General features: G+C 47.1%; 1 protein-coding gene across 1 annotated transcript in view; it reads right to left on the reverse strand.

The window, feature by feature from the left end:
• Window positions 1-23,586, reverse strand: part of SLC24A3 (solute carrier family 24 member 3) — a 200,344-nt gene that overhangs the window by 73,125 nt on the left and 103,633 nt on the right. The window contains exon 3 of the mRNA XM_077309599.1: window positions 438-514. Coding sequence (XP_077165714.1) covers window positions 438-514 — 77 coding nt within the window. The remainder of the gene's footprint in view (window positions 1-437; window positions 515-23,586) is intronic.

Here is a 23,586-nt window from a genome sequence, read left to right on the forward strand (position 1 = left end):
ATGGACTACAATTCCCATGAGCCCCTGCCAGCATTCGCTGGCAGGGGCACATGGGAATTGTAGTCCATGGACATCTGGAGGGCCACAGTTTGACTACCACTTGCTGCAAGAATCCAAGCAAACACGCTGATTCCAGTGAGAACTGCTAAATCCAAAACAGTCTGCTTAAGGTGGTGGGGCATTCCTTTCTGCTGAAAGACAAAAACTTTACTCTAAAAAACCCTGGCGGTATTTCAAGCAGAAAGCTTGCTGCTGATTCACGTTCTGGATTGGCTGATTGGTTTTTAAACCTTCTGATTAATTTTAAAGGCTGCTTCATATTTTCCCTTCTACACTCTCCGCCGCCCCGAGACCTTTTGTGGGAAAACGAACTAAGATCATTCTGAATAGTCCAAGCAGTAAATATACACTCCGTATAGAAGAAAATGGCGACTCACACAGAAAGCGTGCAAGAATACTGCTCCGTGCCACCGTTCCTCGTTTGTGAAGATGTCGCTCGGGAATTCATGGAGGGCTGAGGACAAACAGGAGAAGAGTCAACAACAACAACAACAACAACAACAACAACCACCTTTATTGGCATAAAAATAAGATAAATCAGAATACAGTCAATTAGTTGTTACGTTCACGCAGCTTAATTGCCATTTGTAAGAATTTAGTCACTTTATCAATTGTATCTGGGTCCTGATTGGAGAGAAGGAATTGTTCCTTACATTTATCAGAGTAGCCAATATATTTAACTAGGAGTGAACTTTAGCCCGAATGGCATTGTGTATGGGACAGTAAAAAAAGACACGCTGTATGGCTTCTATAGAACCTTGTTTACATGGGCAGTGTCTCTGTATGTAAGGAATCTTCTGAAATCTCCCCGCCATAACTGCTGATGGGAGGATGTTAAACCTGGCAAGCATAAAAGCCCTGAGTTGTTGGGAAATAACAAGGTGAGAGAAATAGAATGCTAATTTATCGGACTGTGGAGAAATACCTAAAAAAAGTGGAGAGCACGTTTTTCTAGCTGCTTCATTCAGCATTTGAAATTCAACATCTAATATTCTGTGTTTTAGAGAAGAGTCAAGCCACTGGAAACAGACCATTCACATCGTCAACACACCCTAATGAAATGAGCCAAGTGCGACTATAGGTCGGTGATCCCTGTGTGGTCCCCTGCTGTGGACACCATTCTGTTCTTTCTTCTTACTTTTAATTTACTTCGTCTCTCCACAGGCCATTTAAAGCCTTCAGTGTTCTGTTCCAAGATCAGGGCAGAATTGAGAGACCGTTTCCCTCACTAAACCCGTAGTAATAAAAAAGGTCTTGTGGCACTTTAAAGGCTAACCAGATTTATTCAGGTGGATCCAAAGGCACCTTTAAGATCAACAAAGTTTTATTCAAGGTGTGAGCTTTTGTGTGCTGCCTACTTCCTCAGACAATGGAGCAGGGATCACAAGAGTGCAGAATTAGAAGTGTCTCAGTGTATGAGCTCATGTTGTGATCACTGGTGTTGCTGGGTCCCAGGACAGTGTGTGCCGGTGAGACCCATCATGGGACAGCAGTTAGAACATCAGACTAGAATCTAGGAGAGAAAGTTAAGAGTAGCCCATGATACATACAAAGTATAACAAATTGAAAACCAAAATTGATTGTGTGAAACAAGGCCACAATGAATAAATTCTCACAATTATTTATGGTACAATTTTCCGATCTGATGCTGTGGAGATGGAAGTCCTGAATACATGGTAAAAATATAGGCTCCGCATATATTCATATTGGATGATGACCATTTGCTCTGCTGGAACGTCACCTCTTAAATAGGGCCGAATCCTGAGATAGCCCTCTGGGTCATGTTCTTTCTCAAGTGAGGCAGACTCAGTTACGAAGCAGGAAGGTTGGCTGTCCTGTATTTCCTATAAGGTAGCACTTCACCACCTCTGAACTGTTCCCAAGCCACCCAAGACCCAGAGGCAGTTTGGGAGTCTATCAGGGAGTTTAAAAGGTGCATCAGCCCTCTCCAGAGCAGAGACCTCAGCAAAAGACATGGGCAGAGTGACAAAGACGACAAGAAATGGACAAGTATTCAAGAAACGGACGAGTATTAAAAATATTTTGATTATTATTAAATGTGCACAAAAACAAGTTTAATGCTAACATTGAATGAAAATGTTCCTCTTTACAGGTTTATACAGGCTAATTCATGAATAGCAGGAGCAATTCACACACATTTAGAGTGAATCCTTTACTCTTGAATGGAGCTTGTTTCAATTTCTGTTCTTAGCAATCTTGAGCATGTTTACATTAAAGTAAGTACCATTTTATTCAACCATTTACTCTCAGGGAAGTGGTCTTAGGACTGCAGCCATACTATCATGTACCTTCTGACCGGTTTTGGAGATGGTTCGTCTTCCCTTCTGCTGTTTGTAGTTCTGCCAGCTGAATGTAGCATGCAATCCAGAGATAGGAGCCATACGCAGGCAAAATAGATCATAGAATCATAGAATCATAGAGTTGGAAGGGGCCATACAGGCCATGTAGTCCAGCCCCCTGCTCAACGCAGGATCCGCCCTAAGCATCCTAAAGCATCCAAGAAAAGTGTGTATCCAACCTTTGCTTGAAGACTGCCAGTGAGGGGGAGTTCACCACCTCCTTAGGCAGCCTATTCTACTGCTGAACTACTCTGACTGTGAATTTTTTTCCTTGATATCTAGCCTATATCGTTGTACTTGTAGTTTAAACCCATTACTGCATATCCTCTCCTCTGCAGCCAACAGAAACAGCATCCTGCCCTCCTCCAAGTGACAACCTTTCAAATACTTAAAGAGGGCTATCATGTCCCCTCTCAACCTCCTTTTCTCCAGGCTGAACATTCCCAAGTCCCTCAACCTATCTTCATAGGGCTTGGTCTTTGGCCCCAGATCATCTTCGTCGCTCTCCTCTGTACCCTTTCAATTTTATCTACGTTTCTACAAACCTCAGACCGCAGGTTTGCAGAAAAATCTGAAGTTAAAAAAATACATTTGGAAATTAGAACCCCCCAAATGATAAAAGGTGCTCCTGTAGCTTTAAGAAAGGGAAGCCCTCAGTGGCCTTGCTTGGCAACCACAGCAGTTCTAGAGTTCCTTCCTGACTTGGTTTCTTTCCAGGCTCTCAGGTCCTTCACATTGCCTGCTGCCAGATCTTCTAACTGGAAACGCTGGGGAATGAACCAGGGACCTTCTGCATGCCAAGCAGATGCTCTACCCCTGAGTCACTGCCCCTCTAAATGATAAAATATATTCATAGATAATAAATACAGCTGAAGATGGGGCAGATAAAAGGCAGATTGGTGAGTGGATGGGGAGAAGAAATCCAGTAAAAGTGAGGACATGAGGCAGACAGGAACAGTGAAGAGAAATGAGGTGCCCTTTGAAGTCCTTCCAGGTTCTCCAAGGGGCAACTGGGCCTGACTCGGTGGCCAGCAGCATGCAACTGAGTCACTGTTTTCCAAGGACAGAGGCTGACAGGGAAAGCTGAAGATGGGGAGGACATGCAAGCAGTCTGGCTGGTAGGCAGGAGGGAGAGGCAGACACAAGTGCCCTCAAGATGTAACTGACTTATGGCAATCCCAGCAAGCGGCTTTCCGTCTGAGCAACAAGCATAGGTGGTTTGCCAGTGCACTGGCAGGGGCTTGTGGGAATTGCAGTCTACGGACATCTGAAGAGCCACAGTTTGGCCACCCCTGCAAGGTTTGGGGGGAAGGGAAAAGGGATAGTGGGGAAAGGAGAAACAAAATGCCCCAAGTCCTTGCAGGTTCCCATTCGTTAGATTATATTATCCTCCTGTCACTACAGTTAAAGATAACGGTCAATCAGAAATCAACACAAATACTTTCACAACTCACAAAGATAATAAAATGCATTGATTGAATAAGAGGAAAAATGCTTTCTTTTTATTTCGAAAGCTATGGGCACAAAGACATTCCTAAGTGAAGCCAGAATTTTGATAAGAAAATCAGGAAATCATATCTCTGACTCCTTTCTTCCTTTCCTTTATAATGTTCTTTGGCTTTAAGCCTTAAAACATTATATCTTATCACATGTGAGAATCATAAGAGTTTATTCATTTTAATTTTATGTTGAGTTGCCAAGAGATAGGATGCCAGTGACCTAGTAGTATCTGCGTCCACATCCCGAAACAGAAAGGCTAGATCTTGATTTACATTTATAAACTTGTTCTTCTCCAGCAGTTGGTTTATCCATCTTCCTCTCTCCTCCTTGAAGCTGGAGCATTCAAAAACTAGGTGAGCCAGACTACCTCTCTTTCCCGTGTTACAAAAACGGCTCCATTTTGAAAAAGGGATTCCCAGATAGCAGCTTTTCATTTCCGGGGTCATAACAGCATTTGATCTGGCATCCAAAAAACCCCCTTGATATCGGTGTATGGTCATAGATTTTAAAGATGCTAGTAATATAGCAGGGGGTTCAATTCCATTAAATGCCAAAGAATATATCTGTCTTGCTTGTTGGTTTGTACTTCTAAAATCCAATATCACTAGTTCTTTTTTGACCTTCCAAAATGTTGTTCTTTCACTCTCCAATTAAGATAACAAAACTGGAGAAAAAACAAGTTGATTCAGTCTCTGGTTGACCAACTTTCCACATTGACTTTGAGAAGGATCATCTTTTAACCCACGTTCAGTTCTGTTGCTGAAGAGAATCTTGATTCTGAGCCTCAAAATGTCCAGCTAAGCAGCTGATTCCAAGAGAGAATTGCAGATTCCTGATGGGTGGCTATGTCAGATGTACATTTTGGTGACCTAGTGGTTTCCCTCAAACGTATCTGGATGAATGAATCAACAATCTCTGAGACACCTTCTACCCATACACCTGCTTCATAAGTATTGCTTGGTTTATTTTACCCCAGGAAATATTTTTTGGGGGTGGGGAAATGTGTCAGAGCATTTAGATATGGGGTTATTTTATTTGAAATAGATTGGAATTGATCTTCCAAAGGTACATTTGGGGTATATAACACGTTGAAATATCTAAAGACTTCTCCAATACTGGCATTGGCCAATTTCCAATCTTTTTCCTTCAGATGGCAACTTCTTGCAAAGAATACGGCTCCTGACTTGTCACCATTTCTAGCTGCAATGCCTCAGTTCTCCGGCTTCATAATTTCCACCACAAAATGCCTCTTCTTCTCTCATGGCAACCAATGGGCTCACGTCCCCAGTGGAGAAAAGGGACTTGAATGTAGAAAGGAAGCAACGGTGTTTTTGATCCACGGACAACAGCAGCCTTTTGATCACAAACGGTTTGATCCCGAGAGAACAGATTTCTGACTTTAAAAAAGAAAACGAGATCAAACGCCTCTGTGGTTTACCATCCTCTTTCCAGAAGTGGCCAGCTGGGCCCCTCTGGATGTTTTGAAGCAGAAGGGTCAAAGATTTTGCTATTGGTACTCTGCATCTGTAGCAGGCTTTCTCAACCAGGGCTTTGTGTAACCCTGGGGTTTCTTGACAGCTCTGGAAGGGTTTCTGGAAAGGATGCGAGTTCATTGAATTTTTCCGTATTTTAAAAACTTGTTAAACATTGATTGGATGATATGACTATATATGGTCATGTTGACCTGCTCCCCCCCCCCATGGCAAATGATAGGCCTGGAGGAGGTGGGAAGGGGAGGGGCCCCAGGTGGGCGTGTCCACAGCTCTGCTTCCCAACCATCTTCTGCACAGTCGTGCCACTTCTGGGGTTTCTCGAAGCAAGGCCTGAAGAATGTTTCAGGGGAAAGGCTGATCTATAGGGTCCAATGCCTCTCCATACCAGTTATCAGTCACTGAATTTATTTTATTACCTCATTTATGCCCTGACTTTCTCCCTTCCTCCTTTTTATCCTCAGGACAACCCTGTGAGGTAGGTTAGGCAGAGAGTGCATGAGAGTGCTGGTTCAGAGTGATCTGAACCAGTATCTTGCAGATCTTTGTCCAACACTCTAGCCCAGGGGTGGGCAATCTGTGGCCCTCCAGATGTCCATGGACTACAATTCCCATGAGCCCCTGCCACAGTTTGCCCTTCCCTGCTCTAGCCCCTACCCCTTCCCGACTGATGTATCCCATGAGTCAGTCTCCTCTGATGTCACCCGGTTTCAGACATGGCTGATGCATTGGGGGAATCACTGATGTGATCTGAACCTCATGCCACAGGAAGTGGTGGTGGCTACGAGCACAGACACCTTCAAGAGGGGGCTGGAGAAACACACGGAGCAAAGGTCCATCGGTGGCTCTTAGCCACAAGGTCTAGACTGAAAACTCTGACTGGGGCAGTGATGCTCTGTCTTCTTGGTGCTTGGCGGGGGGGGGGGGCACAGGGGGAAGGGCTTCTGGAGTTCTGGTCCCTCTGGTGGATCTCCTGATGGACCCTTGGGTTTGGCCACTGTGTGACTCAGAATGTTGGACTGGATGGGCCACTAGCCTGATCCAACATGGCTCCTCTTATGTTCTTACATTTAACTGGAGAATCCACTGTGCTATCCTAAACAGATTCAAAATGGTTTGGTCTGAAGTAGCACAATAAAATCAGAGTCCAGTAGGACCTTTAAGACCACTCGAAAGCTCACGCCTTGAATAAATCTTTGCTGGTCTTAAAGGTGCTACTGGACTCTGATTTTATTATCCTAAGCAGAGTTATGTCCTTCCGTGCCCACTGACTTCAGTGGCTTTAGAGAGGTATAACTCTGCACAGGCTTCCACTGCCAGAGCATTTGTGCTCTTGAGAAGGAGAGGGGGGGAAATTCTCTCTCTCAGCTTTTTCCGCACAATGCAAAACCTCTGTAAACATCTATCATATCCCTCCCGTCTGCTGTCATTTTAATACATCAGGGAAGGAAAGCAAACTCATGTGCCCTTCCTCATGGGGAAGGTGCTCCAGATCTTTACTATTTTGGTTGACCTTGCCCATTTTCATAGCAAAGGAAGTGCACGCCATTTGCTGGGAAATACAATATACTCAGATCAATGGTGAGACTGGCTTATACTTTATTAAACTGTTAATTCGTAAAATTACAAACTAGGCACAGAGGGCAATTGCGCAAGGCGACAGACCCAGCGTGTCCTCAGACTGTAATCTATACGGTAGAAAAACACATCCAACGGGTTTCCCGGGTTATGCAACGACAGGCAGGAGAGAAGGCTGTTTGTTAATCAAAAGACATCGGGTGTCGTCCAATCAAACCCTGTTACACGGAGGCAGTAAGTGGGCTCATGAGCACATCAAGGCTGACATCTGTTTCTGTGGTGAGCATGGCACGCAGGCACGAACGGCAGACTGACTCCAAAGCCAGGCACTTGGGAAGCCAATTCTCCCAGAATAACACAACGTGGGATTCTGCTGAGCCTCAAAACAAGCTGCAGGTCGAGATGCTCCCCAGCCCAAATAATCCCACATTGCAATTGTCCAGGCCAGGGGTAGTCAAACTGCAGCCCCCCAGATGTCCATGGACTACAATTCCCATGAGCCCCTGCCAGCGTTCGCTGGCAGGGGCTCATAGGAATTGTAGTCCTTGGACATCTGGAGGGCTGCAGTTTGACTACCCCTGGTCCAGGCTTTGTGCGCCAGCCAATTCAAGTGCAGATGTAATGTAACGGTTCTGTTTAAAGTACAGATTCCTCCAGACTCCCAGCCTCACTGGCAAAAGGTGCAACTCTGAGCCGTTCTCATTGGTTGCCGAGTGCCCACCTAAACCTACCCATGATGCTGCCCTACCAGCCTCACATCCTCAACCTAACCCCCTTCGCAGGGCTGTTGTGAGGGTACAACGGAGGAGTGTATGTCCCCAGTGGTGTAAAGCAGTGGTCCCCAACCCCCGGTCCGAGGACCATTACCGGTCCGTAGATCAGTCAGTACCGGGCCGCAGCTCCTCCTCGTCCTCTTCCCTGGCTGCTGCCTCAGGGGCTGCCCAGCCATTCTGCACTTTGGTGCTGTCTGGCAGCTGCCATGGCTGGGGCTCCCCCTCAACGTGGCACTGTGCAGCTGCTGCTGGCAGCACTTCCCAGTGGGTGGCGGGAAGTCAGGGGCGCCAGCGGGAAAGCAAGTGGAGCAGGGGCTCGGGCAGCAGTGATGTCCCTTGGCAAAAGACTACCCTCCCCCCAGGCCTCAGTAAAATTGTCAAGCGTTGACCAGTCCCTGGTGATAAAAAGGTTGGGGACCAATGAGTGTAAAGGGCCTTGCATGTTAGAAAGAAAGCAACAGTATTGCTGATCCACAGGAAGCAACAGCGTTTTGATCACAAGGGTTTTGATCCTGAGATAAGAGCTTGGTGTAGTGGTTAGGAGTGTGGACCTCTAATCTGGTGAGCTGGGTTTGATTCCCTGCTCCTCCTCCACATGCAGCCAGCTGGGCAACCTTGGGCTTGCCACAGCACTGAGAATGCTGTTCTGACCGAGCAGTGATGTCAGGGCTCTCTCAGCCTCCCCTCCCGCACAGGGTATCTGTTGTGGGGAGAGGAAAGGGACGGCAAATATAAGCCACTTTGAGACTCCTTCAGGTAGAGAAAAGCAGCATATAAGAACCAATCCTTCTTCTTCTTCTCCTCCTGCACTTTGTGTGTGTGAGGCCCCACCTTCTTTGGCAGCCATTTTGTGTTTGCGCCCACCACCCTGCATGAGAATTCCTAAGTATGGAGACCCTATAAAAAGGCATGTCTTGGTCCTGTAGCACAAGGTGATTGGCGCAGCACTCTGCTTGAGGGAAATTTCCACAGAAGGCACAGAGGTGATTTTGCCAGGAGCTGGCTTGGCATATAAATGAGGGAATTCAATCAGAGTTAAGTTCACCTGGCAATCAAGCTCCTGCTTGAGGTTCTCAGAAAGCCTAATCTGCTACGGGCTGAAGTGCCTCCTGAGCAACAGAACAGATTCCTGCACCCAGCCAGGAGAGAACTGACATGGAAGTACAGCTTTGCAAGGGGAAGGAACACCAGCAACGGTCCCAGAACGTTCCAGGGATGCTGTCCAGTTGCCAACTCTCATGTCCAGTCTATTTTATTTACTTTACAAGCATTAAAGCCCATTGTGTGCAAAAAAAAAAAAGGGCTCCAAGTAGTAATCAACCACCAAAGCCCTACACACACACACAGTGTCTTGAAGGCCTTCTGGAAGCCATCTGAATATCACAGATTCCCACTGGAAGCTGGTTTCACATCCTAAGGACAGCAACAGAGTGTGCTAGTTCAGCTATGGCTCAACTTAGTGCTAGACATGTGCATTCAACTTCCGTTGTGGTGGGGCAAAGAGATTCTCTGTTCTTGTCTTCCCCCCCCCCCTCACCGTTGGAAATAATGGCAGTTGGATGAGGGTACCCTCTTTGGGTGTTCACAGAATCGGATCCCCCTGGTACAATCTTTTTGAAACTTGGAGGTTCTTCTGAAGAGAGAAGTCGCCAAACAATAAATAAGCAGGTCCAGTACTTCCCGCCACCCTCCCACTCACCAAACCCCTCGCTCTTCCCTCACTCCCCCAGTCCTGCCACTGCTGCCGCTCAGAAGACTCCCCTGCCTCTCCCCCTCCCTTGTCCCTGTGTCGCACTGTTCTCCACGTGGCAGATGGCCCAACAAACAAAATAGTGGTCATTGGAAACTGCCCACTGAGAGGTCAACGTCTTGCTTGTGACAGGAAGTAATGGAGCTGGTGAGGGTAGCTCTATTTAGAGCCTGACACTGATTATCAACCAGGTTGACTGACGTAGTATCAGAAGTGTAGATTCCATGGACTACAATTCCCAAGAGCCCCCTGCCAGCATTCGCTGGCAGGGGGCTCTTGGGAATTGTAGTCCATGGACATCTGGAGGGCCGCAGTTTGACTACCCCTGATCTAGATAATCTACTCAGGAGCATCTGATGTTCTTTAGCCACAACCTGCTCAGCTGTGGTTTAACTAAGGTTGGGCGCTTTGGTATCTGAAGTGGCCATTTGCACCCAAAGCAGCCTTGGGGGGGGAGGTGTGAGTGCCGGTGTGCCGGTAGGCAAACGCACACAGAGACAGCCTGCATGTGTGTGCCTGCCAGTGTGCCAACGCCCAAGCCGAGCCTCCCCCCCCCCCCCCGCGTTGCAGCGTTGCCTGCTTCGGGTGTGAACGGCCACTTTGGACGCCGAAGTGCCCAACCCTAGGTTTAACCCTAACTGCTAAAAAGTAAATATGTACTGGAAATATTTATGGAGGCAGTGACATTATTGCAGGGTCAATTACATTGCTGTAGATAGTTGCTCAGAGAAACCTAAGAACGCCGAATAGGAGAGGTGGTCAGGGCCCAGGCTGAGGCATATTGCACCGGCCATCTCTGAGAGCCAGCTGTTCCATCTACATGCAACAATAAGTCCTTCTGAGCAGCCCTTTCTCTCCTGGCCTTTGATCCCCAGACTCAAGTTGCTAGGCAGAATGTTTGCCAAGCTTGGACTTGCCATCTGCCTGCTCAGACTGGGCCATTTGTCAGCCTCTGGGGACAGGTTTCAGACGTGGGCCTCCAGCTTGGCTCACCTGGCTTAACTTCCTGGAACTTGACTTGTCTGCCAAACTAGATCCTTGTGCCTACCACGGGGGTGCCACCACCATCATAAAGAGGTTTAAATATGCGGGGAGGCCGAATCTGGCCCTCAGTGTGGTGGCTTGTCCTTTTCCAGTGCCAAAACAGATCCCCACCACATTTTTAAACCACACAGAATGCCTGTGGAGTCCCCATGACAGACATGTGGAAAGCATCACGTGTAGTTCGGCCCTGAGTCTGCCTGGTCACTTGGAAAGAAAACAAGGACGGAGTTTCGGGGTGTGGCTGTGGAGGCCTGCTTTTAAACAACAGTGGAGCAAACAGGCAGACTAGCTGAAGTTCATCCCTACTTCACACCACTACACACTGTCCACTGATATCAGCATGTTTCTCCCAACCTAGCTCTGACTCCAAAAGTCAACTGAGTGCAGCTAGGTCAGGTGGGGGGCAGGTTCCATTCCTCTAGTTCTTGTGTTCTGCTTTAAAAATAGACTCTCCCCATGCTTGGAGATCCTGGGAAAGGAGAACAAGTTCACACATCAATGTTTCACTTCCCCCCACCAGCATGACAAGTGAACCTATTAAAAGCCTGTTCAACAGGGCTCCTTTCTCCTTTCAGTCTGAGACGTGGCAGAGAACATCTACAGGCGAGAAGTTCAGTCCCTGCAGATTTCATCCCACTTGGATGATGGGGGAAAGCCAGAATTTGCTTACCACTGAAAACAACAGAAGCATAGTGCCTTTGATCACTGTCACAGACAGTTTTATTTCTCCCTTGTTTGTGTGAACAACAACTGAATTTCAAGGGGATTGATTGGCTGTTTTGGCAAAGAATTATCATTGGCTGTATTTGGATTTGTGACACAGTTTGTAACAGAATTAATTTTGGCTATATAATCCCATAGTCTGACGAAGAGTGCTTGCACTCGAAAGCTCATGCCCTGAATAAACCTTTCTTGGTCTTAAAGGTGCTACTGGACTCTGATTTTATAGTGCTGGAGGGAATCTCGCCATCTAGTCCCACCCTCCCTGCACAATGCATGAAATCCACAAGTATCTTCCCTCCTCACACCCCAATGACCCCTGCTGTATGTCCAGAAGAAAGCAAAAAAAGCCTCTGGGACCCCTGGGACAATTTGGGACAAATTTCTTCCTGACCCCAAAGTGTGGATCGTCATTACCTTGGCCACATAAGAAAGAAGAGCAGGGTTTTACAGTCTGCTTTTCTCTAAGCAGCTTACCCCCTCCATCCCTTCCTCTCCCTACCCTTGTAAGATAGGTGAGGCAGAGAGAGATCTGAGAGCAGCGAGGCTGGCCCGAGGTCACCCAGCAAACCTCCTGTGGAGGAGGAGGGGGAATCAAGCTCCAGATCAGAGTTTGCCCTCTTGACCACATCACCAAGCTGGCCATGAGAGCCAAGCAGGGTGTTCATTCCTCCCTGCCCTCCTTCTCATGGACTGTCTAAATTTGCAGAATCAGCATGAATTAATAATGACAAATAAAAAATGACGAATGACTAATTAATTCTTTAAAGAAGGAGTGTTTCCCTCGATAAGAAATTAAACAGCCACATACCTCTGTAAATACTGAGGCTATTCAACTAGAGTCCCCTTTAATCTAAATCTAGAAGGGCTAAATTAATATCTGAAATTAAATTAGCACTTGAAGTAAAGGGCAGCCTGAGAAGGAGAGGCATCTCAGCAGCTCCCTTTCAGCTAGACCTCTTGCTAACTAGAGGCTGACTCAGTCGTCCTCCTGTACTGGTCAGTGTGATTGGCTCGTGTTTGAGTGTGTGTGTGTGTGTGTAGGAGCATGGAGTTTTGAGCCCCAGCTATTTACTTAGGGCTCCTAGGAGTACGCGATGCTCTCCAAGGTAGCAGGCTCTGCTCCAGCAATGACACATTTCGGCTCTAGTGGCAAAGTGTCTGGAATAAGGGAATAAACAGGCAAATTCAGCAGATATGCGAGTTCAGCAGCAGGGTGAAGAAGCCAGGGCACTAGTCTCTCCAAATCCCGAAAAGGGGAAGTACACATTGCACAAACAAATTTACATAAATAGAAAGTTTTATTAAGAAGGAAGATAAATAATAAAAACACTAAAAAAGTAAAAGGCAATTATGAAGGTAAGAATGCCAGCCATGGGTTGGGGGCTCTGCAGGGTATTGCACTGAGTGTATCATGTATGACCATTTGCTACCTAGACAAAAGTCACGGGCATGTGCTTGGTGCAAGAAGCTTCTGGTTCTCCAGTGAATAATTGTGCACCCTTGAGATCAAGGTGGCTGACCTGGAGAAGCAGAGATGTTCACTTTGGCACACGGGTAAGACTCTCATAGACAGTTAGATGTGTCCCACTCTGAGAATGTGTCCCACTCTGAGTGTCCCACTCACTGTCAGGGAGCAAGAGGGTCAAGGAGAAGCGGCACAATTTGCTGATGGTAAGAACCATTCTTCACTTGGTGAACAGGTATCCATTCACACCAAGGAACCATCCCTGGGCATGGAGAGAGAGAGGAGGTCTAAATAAGCTGATAGACAGCAGTCATGGTACATGTTGGCAGCAACGGTATGGGGAAGTGTGGTCCAGGAGGAAAAATTTAGACTGCTAGGAATGAGACTCAAGGACAGGATCTCCAGGTAGCCTTCTCAGAAGTGTTGCCTGTTCCACACATGGGGCCCACTAGGTAGGCACAACTAGGAGTCTCGATGCATGGATGTGGGAGTCTGATATGCACTGAGATGCTTTTTGGAACAAAAAAAAAAAAGACAGACTCCCCTTGTCCTGAGAAGGTCACATGAAAAAGACTGCAGGCTTAATGTATCTAGGGAATTACAGATGTTTATATGCAAATTATTATTATTATTATTATTATTATTATTATTATTATTATTATTATTATTACTATTACTATTATTATTATTATATTTCTAGCCCGCCACTCCCCCGAGGCTTGCGGCAGGTAGCAACATGTAAAACCCCCATAAAATCCCTAGTACAGGGGTAGTCAAACTGCGGCCCTCCAGATGTCCATGGACTACAATTCCCAGGAGCCCCTGCCAGCATTCGCTGGCAGGGGCTCCTGGGAATTGTAGTCCATGGACATCTGGAGGGCCGCAGTTTGACTACCCCTGCTCTAGTACATAAAACACCTAAAACAATCCCCAACCCCCCCCGACCCTCCCTACCTGATGGCGGCGGAACTATCCGAAAAACCAGGGGTCATTGCTGATGTAGATGTAAATTCCAGAAGTCTTTAAGGTAAAGCGGGGAGCTGAAATGATTAGGTCATTTCCACACAGCTGTGAAAATACGTTATGCCAGGCGAATGGCGTAACACTAAATATCATTGCGCCTCCCAGGCCCTCCTCACCGTTGTCCTGTCCCGCTCTTGTTGGCAGCTTTTTCGCACTCCTCTCCCTCCACATCGCCTGCTTGAAATAGCGGAAGAGAGCAACGCGGTTTATACACGACTCTCTGCAAGGATATTGGTTTTTATGTGCTAACTATCGCCCAGAAGGGCCATACATCCTCTTCATTTTATTTTATTGCTTATTATTTCAGATAATAGAACTGAATCGGGATTGTAGTGTAACTATGTATAGCAGGATGTGATGTAATTTAGAATGGGAGATAGAAATTTAATTCTCAGGTCTGGGGACAGAACTCTCCATGCTTGGATGGAGACAGATTGAGCATTGTCACGGGTTCTCTCTTAATGACTCCCAGGTTCCACAACAGGGAAGGCATCTGTCCCTTAGCCTGTGATCTTGTCATTTTCATTTCCTTTACAATGTTTCTTTTACCCAGAACTGAACCCAAACAAAAGATGACCTTATAAACTTAGCCTGTTATTCCTGTAAAGCCCTGTATCTGGTAAACATCTTCATTAAGCTGTGTACTAATCTAAGGCTGACTTTTTCCTTATAGATATGGTCTGGTAACTTTCATTTCATTGTCTGATGAAGCGTGCTGGGCACGTTAGAGCGTAAAACGTGAATAAACTTCACTGGTCTTAAAGGTGCCACTGGACTAAAAAGAATTTCTACTATTTCTGATCAACATGACTACCCACTTGAATCTCTCTGTGGGATACAGTGATTTGTAGTTGTTGTTAGCTGCGAAGTCATGTCTGACCCATCGCGACCCCATGGACAATGATCCTCCAGGCCTTCCTGTCCTCTACCATTCCATTTAAGTTTGCACTGACTGCTTCAGTGACTCCATCCAGCCCCCTCATTCTCTGTTGTCCCCTTATTCTTTTGCCCTCAATCGCTCCCAGCATTAGGCTCTTCTCCAGGGAGAACTTCCTTCTCATGAGGTGGCCAAAGTATTTAAGTTTCATCTTCAGGATCTGGCCTTCTAAGGAGCAGTCAGGGCTGATCTCCTCTAGGACTGACCGGTTTGTTCGCCTTGCAGTCCAAGGGACTCGCAAGAGTCTTCTCCAGCACCAGAGTTCAAAAGCCTCAATTCTTTGATGCTCGGCCTTCCTTATGGTCCAACTTTCACAGCCATACATTGCAACTGTGCAAAAAATCCACAGAACCACAGTATCAGCACACATGCATAAACTGGACCATTTTAAAAAGGGGCAATTTAAAAGGGTCAGTGAACTTGCTTTGGTGAAAGTGCATAATCCCCCCTAGATATACATTATATCAGAAGGATGGGGGGGAAGGGTCAGAGATGGAGTGTCTCTGTATGTCAGCGACAGTATGCAGTATAGTAAAACTGACAATATAAGAGAAACAGATTCCTTTACACAGAAATGCTATTTGTGGAAATATGCTGAAAAGGGAGTTTAACTCTGGGAGGTTGTTATTGCCCACCAGATTAAAGGTTTCAGGATTATTTAAAAACAGCAAAAGAATTAAGGAAAACAGCTAGAGAAAATAACTGTGTCAAAACGGCTGATTTTTAACTATCCTCACACTGATTGAACAGGTGTTCAAGTCAGAAGAAAGAGATTTAGTTTCTAGAAACTCTCAATTCCTGTGCCTTGGAGCAAATGGTCACCGATTCTACCGGGATGGGGTGGGGGAGGAGGGGAAGTGACTAGGGTTGTGCGCTTTGGATGCCGAAGCAGCCTGCGCCAGTGGTGTTGGCGGCGACCCAAAGGGGGTGGTAGGATTGCGCGCATGCTGGTGATCATGGAAGGCTGAGGTGGCCAGCGGTGCAGAGCCCCTCCCCTCCACACCACTGGCCGCCTCGGCCTTCCATGATTACCAGTGTGCGCACAACCCTATGACCCCCTTTGGGTTGCCGCCACCATCCTGGCCACAGGGGGTCGTGGCAGCAGAAGGGTTGAGAACTGCCGCTCCAGCCATTTACGTAGGGGGAAAAGGCAGTCTGGCCCATACTGACCCCCTCACACCATTTCCCCCTCATGTTTTGGGATCTACTTAGGCCCATGATCACAGCAAATCTCCCACAGCAAATTTCTTGTATGAAAGAGCTAGCTTCGTAAAGAAAATGCAAATTGCATGCCTCAAGGATTGCTAATTAGGCACCCCGGAGACAAAACCCAATTGGCTAAAGTTAATACTTAAATAACTGTCAGGTAGATAATAAAAAGTTAGGACTGGTTAGAAGGTAATTCCATCGAAGGCGGTAAGGAGATGTGTCCTCCAGTCAGTTCCCGCTCCAGCCCCCACACTTTGAAAAAACTGACTCGCAAACATTCTTGAAGGCGATGGACGCTGGCAGAAGCAGCTTTATGAGATTAAATTAACAGAAAAGACACACTAAACAGAAAAAATTGATTTGGTAATTAAAACAGACACGCAGTGATTAGAAGAGTTTCAGAAATTAAACCTGTTTGCAAGACCCGTTGCTCCAGTGTCATGAGCTATTCCCTGGATTCTGCTCTGTTTGGTTCCATTCTCCTTTGAAGTAATTTGAACCCAGCCCTTTTTTGATGCACATAAAATGGGTAAATTGTCAGAGTAAATATTACAACACATTCCACATGCCTATATTTGCTTGCATTTATGTTGGCTAGAGAGAGGCTTGGCCTGGAACGACTGGCTCTGGGACAAGGAAGGGGATCCAGAAACATGATCCAAGGTTTCCATGCTCCCTGCCAACCAATCCGATTCCAGGATATAGAAACAGACGTGTCTGAACAAAAAGAGCTACATAAATATTACCTCTCCACCACTGGAACAGATCAAAGTGTGTCATTCTTCCCTGTTATTAGGGAGGTCAGGGAGGGCAACGCTTTTAACATAAACCTGGAGTCGCTCAGCACATTTAAAAGGAATTACTCCACCGTGAAGAGAGACGCCTGTTACAGTTCATGGCTAGGACTGGAACCTGCGAGGTTTGCAAAGGCAGCCCTTTGCCATTTAGGGGGCCAATTATGCTGCCCTTTTAAAATCGTCTGCGCTCCTACAGGACTTATCGACTCCATTTAGGTACAAACTGCTCTGCTCACCCATATCCATACAAAGATGCCTCTACCACACAACTGGCTCGCACTGTTCTCCCCCCCCCCTCCCCGCTGCTGTGCTCTTACCCCAACGCTGTCACGGGTTCAGGGCCATTCTATATGCAGTGACATCCTCATGTCCGCCATGTCGCCATTTTAAAGGGGTTTCGAAAGGATGTGAAGGCCTGATCCTGAGATGCCCTTGTGCTCCCCTAGCCTCTGCCATGGCAGTGTTGGCACTTAGGGTTGGGTGGTTTGGCCGCCGAAGCAGCCGTTCCAGCCCGAAGCAGCCAGCGCCGTGGTGTGGGGGGCGGGAGGGGCGGCATGCCGCCCCTCCCGCCTCCCGCACCAGGGCGCTGGCTGCTTCGGGCTGGAACGGCTGCTTCGGCGGCCAAACCACCCAAACCTAATTCACAATTTGATGGTGAAAGGGGGGAAGGGCAAAAGCACCTCAGCCCACCACACTCCTGGCTCAATCAAGAACTGGTCATGATGGCATTTTTAAGTCACGTGGATATGGTGTTGGCATCTCCGTGGTGGACACGAAGACCAGCCCTGTTTCATTTGGCTCCCGAGCCCCCGTTCTTCAGCACCCACCGGTCAATGGACACAGACAGGGATCTGTAACTTCATGGTTCGTAACTTTGAATCTGCTACTCCCTGCCAAACATGCAACAGAATCATCAAACATCCACCAAACTGCGGGTCAAAACTGAGCACGTGAAAACAGCCCTCCTTAAAGTTATGCTTGATTCCTAGAGGCTTTGTGCCACATCTGGAGGGGGAAGCAATCTAGGGTCTCAGGTTTTGTTCTCAGGGCAAGGTGAGTAGTATAAAGTAGCCTTCCCCGCTGGTCATCCATTGCAGGTGGGGAGAAGGGGCTCCCTAACATCCAACCTCCCTCTCACTTGCCACTAGAAGAAGAAGAAGAAGAAGAAGAAGAAGAAGAAGAAGAAGAAGAAGAAGAAGAAGAAGAAGAAGAAGAAGAAGAAGAAGAAGAAGAAGAAGAAGCCGTGTGAATTACAAGTCACCAGAGTCCTGTGCCAGAAACCAACAGAAGAAAGAAATTGATTTACTTGCCTTGGGAGAAATGCCTAGGTACCTGTCTCTTCTGTTTCCAGAAAAAATAAATAACTCCATGTAAAGTAGGGGTCCAGACTCAATTACTGCTGGTTGTGAAGAAACCTTATAGAGAGCTGCAAGAAAACAGGCAGCAGACAGCTTCCCTCCCACTCATGGTAATGTCTGCACTGCAAAAGTAATTCAAATAAAAATTACTAGAGAGAAGGAGTGTCTCTATGCGGACCATGAAGCAGAACCAGGATGATCAAGACTTCCAATTGTAAGGGATTCAGCTTTCCAATTTAAAATCCTTCGGTGTTTCTTTCACGCTGTCACTTATGTAACTATTATTCTGTAATGTTGGGCCTGGCACATTTTCTTACACCAGCAAAACAATTTATGCTACGGGCACCCTCTTTGTTTCTGCTCGGTTGTGTCACAATGAAATCTGGATGGAGCCAGGTGAGATGCCAAAGCCTTCCTTGGGGCAAACCTGACGGACATCTGGTGCATCTGAATCTTGCAATCCTTTGCTTTTAACCAGTCAAATCAATCGGGAATGGAGCATATGGCCCCACACTGAAAAATGTTTAAGATTCAATCCTCAGTTTAAGAGCTGGCACAAAGCTAGGAAACCCTGTTCCAAAAATTGCTTCACTAGGGAAAAATATTTCTAACTATAGTGGGATAAATTGTGACACCCAACTGCATACAGTGAAAAGGAATGCCCAACCTGAAGCAGGGATGCTTTGCAGACGGAAAGCACAGAAGCCGAATGCACGGCGTACTGTTCATCTGTGGCCAAACATTTGAAATTAATTCCATTGTGGGGAAAATATGACTGCAAATGCACAATCAGAGGCGGCTTTGGCCCTTTTGGCTGCCTACTCCAATGGTTAAAAAGTCCCATTGCCAAGAGGAAAACAAAAGTTTGGTCATTTTGAGATTATGCTTCCTGTTTACATGTCTCCACGTCCCTTGTGCCCTGACTAGCCTGACCCCATCAGATCTCGGAAGCTAAGCATGGTCAGCCTGGTTCGTACTTGGGCAGAAGACCACCAAGGAAGTCCAGGGTGGCCATGCAGAGGGAGGCCATGGCAAAGGACCCCTGGCCATCTTTTGCCTTGTAATTCCTGCAGCTTTTCCACAAGAGGTCTGCAGTGTAAGGACACTTTCCAGCACCACCTGCCTTGTGGCTACCTCACTTAAGGTCAGTCAGTGATGGTCAAGCTATCTAGATCCCTATCAGTTGCCCGGCTTCATGGGAACTGTACCGCCTCCCAACTGCAAAAAATATTGCTTTTAAAAACATAATATTTTACTAAGAATGAGGCTTCTCTAGGCTCAGCAGAATGCTCAAATCTAGGCCATGCATTGCCCACACTGAGAATGAAAAGAAAAGGCAGCCTAAGGATCCTCATCAGAGGTAAATTCCCTGCATGAGAGACACAGGTATTTTTCCGGGGAAGAGCTCTCATTCCAAAGTGTCCCGCTCTTTTACACTGTGCCTGAACACCTGGCAGATTTACACCCTACCCCTCCCGGCAGAATGGCAGAGGCAGCAGATACCAGGCTCCCACCCTGCCACACTGCCTGTCCCGTCTGTGACACAGCCCCTTACCCCTACCATGACACAACCCATGCAGGCACTAACGGCAAGACAGGCAAAATGCAGTGACAACAGTCTTGGCAAATGACAGTAAGCAAAGTAAGGAGCTGATGGAACAGTGGAGCAGCACAGTTAAATTCCAGGTAAGGTGACCTGTTCAAAGCAGGCAACAGGAGAGGAAGCGCCCAGCAAGGGAGCCAGGGTGGCAGATGTGGAACAAGAACTGCGGGAAGGGAAATGAGGTAGCAGAGCCCAAGCAGCTTCTGAAGAGTTTTACAACTGGCACTTGGGCTCCTCCTCTTCCTGGGCATTCAGCAGACCCAGTCCGTTCGTTTGTTCGTTCATACTTTCCTTCCATCCACCCACCCACCCACCCACCCATCCACCCACCCACCCACCCATCCATCCATCCATCCATCCATCCATCCATCCATCCATCCATCCATCCACCCACCCACCCACCCATCCATCCACCCACCCATCCACCCACCCACCCACCCACCCATCCATCCATCCATCCATCCATCCATCCACCCACCCATCCATCCATCCATCCTGCCCTCCCATAATGGCTCAGGGCAGTTTACATATAAAACTAAAACCCCTGACTCCATCCTTAGATAGGAAGGACTCCCTGGAGAAGAGCCTAATGCTGGGAGCGATTGAGGGCAAAAGAAGAAGGGGACGACAGAGAATGAGGTGGCTGGATGGAGTCACTGAAGCAGTCGGTGCAAACTTAAATGGACTCCGGGGAATGGTAGAGGACAGGAAGGCCTGGAGGATCATTGTCCATGGGGTCGCGATGGGTCGGACACGACTTCGCACATAACAACAACATATATGAAAATAATTTTTTAAGAATTTTGTCTTGAATTATGGTGTTAAGATTATTATTAATACTAGTCTTATGTGAAAATAGAATTTTTAAAATAATTTTTTAGTTTATTTGCCACTGAAGAAAATATGTCTGAAAAAGCTTAATAGTGTCAGGCAGGATGCTGGGCTAGATGGACCGCTGGTCTCTTTTATTTCACTGCCAGAGTGCTGAGCCCAACACGTCCCCGGTTGTGGATTTGCTCAGGACTGCTTTGAAAAGATACAAGACGGAAAAACTAGATTAGAGCCTCTGCGACCATATGTCTCTGACGGGGGGGGGGGGGGTCCCTTGTGTAATCAATCTTATCCAGCAGAAGTCTATTTTCCACGAGGCTCTAATTGAACTTTCCTTCTCTCTTTTAAGAAGCTGTTACTGAGATTGCGCCCATGGACCTGCTAGGGAAGGCATACTTAATTGAGCCGCAAAGAAAGATGGGCAGGCAGAGTCAAAGACTTCCTTCGCTGTGGCTCACGGCAGCCTAGCCGAGGCTATTAATTAAAGAGAAAAAGCAGCAGGACAAAGCAGATCGAGTTATTTACTGACAGGCTACAATTATTTAGCCCAAATGAGTGTTTGGGGCCGCTGCATTTGTACACGTCCCCCCAACACATCATTACTCCATCTTGGGCTTAGCCTTCAAAAAAAGTCTGCAAAAAAGTCACTGGTCCACAAACTTTTTAAAGAGCTGCTCTGTTTCCGGAGCATAAAAGAAGATAAAAATAATTAACCACATTTTTCTTGCTCTCCCCTGGGAAAAGGTGCAGAAAAGGGCAAGTAAGATGATCAAGGAGATGACGCACCTTCCCTATTAAGAAATATAAAAGAAGCAGGGGCTCTTTCACTGGGAGAAACGATGACGGAGAGGTGACACAACAGAGGAGAGCGAGAGAGAAGTCCGTTCTCCCTTTCTCACAATACCTAAACTTGTGGGCACTCAAATTAATGAGAAGTAGGTTTAGGAAGTACTTTTTCACCCAAAGAGCCAATATGTGGAATTCACTGCCGCAGGAAGTAGTGGCAGCTACAAGCATAGAAGAAGAGTTGGTTCTTATATGTTGCGTTTCTCTACCTGAAGGAGTCTCAAAGCGGCTTACAGTTGCCTTCCCTTTCCTCTCCCCACAACAGACACCCTGTGAGGGAGGTGAGGCTGAGAGAGCGCTGATATTACTGAAGAAGAAGAAGAGTTGGTTCTTATATGTTGCATTTCTCTACCTGAAGGAGTCTCAAAGCGGCTTACAGTCACCTTCCCTTTCCTCTCCCCACAACAGACACCCTGTGAGGTGGGTGAGGCTGAGAGAGCGCTGATATTACTGAAGAAGAAGAAGAGTTGGTTCTTATATGTTGCATTTCTCTACCTGAAGGAGTCTCAAAGCGGCTTACAGTCACCTTCCCTTTCCTCTCCCCACAACAGACAACCTGTGAGGGAGGTGAGGCTGAGAGAGCCCAGATATTCCTGCTTGGTCAAAATAGCTTTATCAGTGTCGTGGTGAGCCCAAGATCACCCAGCTGGTTACGTGTAGGGGAGGACTGTGGAATCAAACCCGGCTTGCCAGATTAGAAGATCTTGCCACACTCCTAACCACTACACCAAGCTGGCTCAGTATCAAGAACGAACTGGATAAATACACTGAGCACAGGTCCATCAGAGGCTATTAACCACAAGGTATAGATGGTACATTCTGTTTGGGGCAATCATGCCCTATATTCTTGGTGCTTGCGGGGGGGGGGGGGACTAATGGGATGGCTTCTGGAGTTCTAGCCCTGCTGGTGGACCTTCTGATGATACCTGGGTTTTTGCCACTGCATGACATGATTTTGGACTGGATGGGCCATAGTCCTGATCCAACATAGCTTCTCATATGCTCTTATGACCTTCAGAGGCAAAGCGTGGTCTGATGCTGTTCACACCTCCTCATTTATCCACAGCCTTGTGGTACATTTGTGCACCTCCTAAATTTTCATAGTTCTTGTACAACCTTTCCCAGACTTGCTTGTCTGCAAAATTCCGGGAATGATGTTTGGTGTAGTGGTTAGGAGTGCGGACTTCTAATCTGGCAAGCCGGGTTTGATTCTGCACTCCCCCACATGCAGCATGCTGGGTGACCTTGGGCTTGCCACAGCATGGATAAATCTGTTCTAACCGAGCAGGAATATCAGGGCTCTCTCAGCCTCACCTCCCTCACAGGGTGTCTGTTGTGGGGAAAGGAAAGGGAAGGCAAATGTAAGCCGCTTTGAGCCTCTTTCGGGTAGAGAAAAGCAGCATATAAGAACCAAACCTCCTCCTCCTCCTCCTTCTTCTTCTTCTTCATCTTCTTCTTCTTCTTCCTCTTATTATTATTATTATATTATTATATTATTATTATTATTAAATCAAAACCTGGATGGACGGTTGCTGTTGTGTGCAGGAATTTCCCAGTGCTGCCAGCATGGCAGCTACTCCCCCCCCCCCCCGTGCCTTCCACTGCCCTCTCCCTTCTGGGCCACAGGAGCCTCATTTAAGGCAGGCACGGCCAAACTGTGCTCCCCAGATGTCTAACTGGAATTGTAGTCCTTGGATATCTGGGGAAATGCAGTTTGGCCACCGCTGATTTAGGGTGTTCTTTAAAATTCAAAACTGACATCTTGAGATACAGATATAAACATATATTGTTATGTTAATTACCGATTTAAAAAAATCCCTGCAAAGCCCCCTGATGGCAAGTTGGAAGTATTGGGGTGGGGGGATGAAAACTTCAGAGATACCTGCCCCCCGGAAGCCCTGTTTCTGCTGGGCTACACTGGTCTCTAGCAATAAGGGGGCTCCCAGAGGGAAATGTGCCCTGTGGGTCAGCCCAATAAGTCACTAAAGAGAAGCCCAGAGACACAACGGACGGAGGAAGGCAGCTGTCATTTGCCTGTGCCGCTCTCCTGTCTTGCGGGTGCCTATGGATCTCAGTGGCTGAGCAGCCACGCTCTAGCACAGCTGGCTGAAATGACAGCCAAGTTTCTCTGCTGAACAAGAGCCTCCAAGAAATAAACTCCTGTGTGGAATCTGGCAACGGGGTGATGAGGGGCAGCAAACCAGCAAGTATTAGACGTTGCCTTATTAGTCCTCTCTTT

Source organism: Paroedura picta, chromosome 14 (genome assembly GCF_049243985.1).
Source record: "Paroedura picta isolate Pp20150507F chromosome 14, Ppicta_v3.0, whole genome shotgun sequence".
In the NCBI taxonomy this organism is placed as follows: domain Eukaryota; kingdom Metazoa; phylum Chordata; class Lepidosauria; order Squamata; family Gekkonidae; genus Paroedura; species Paroedura picta.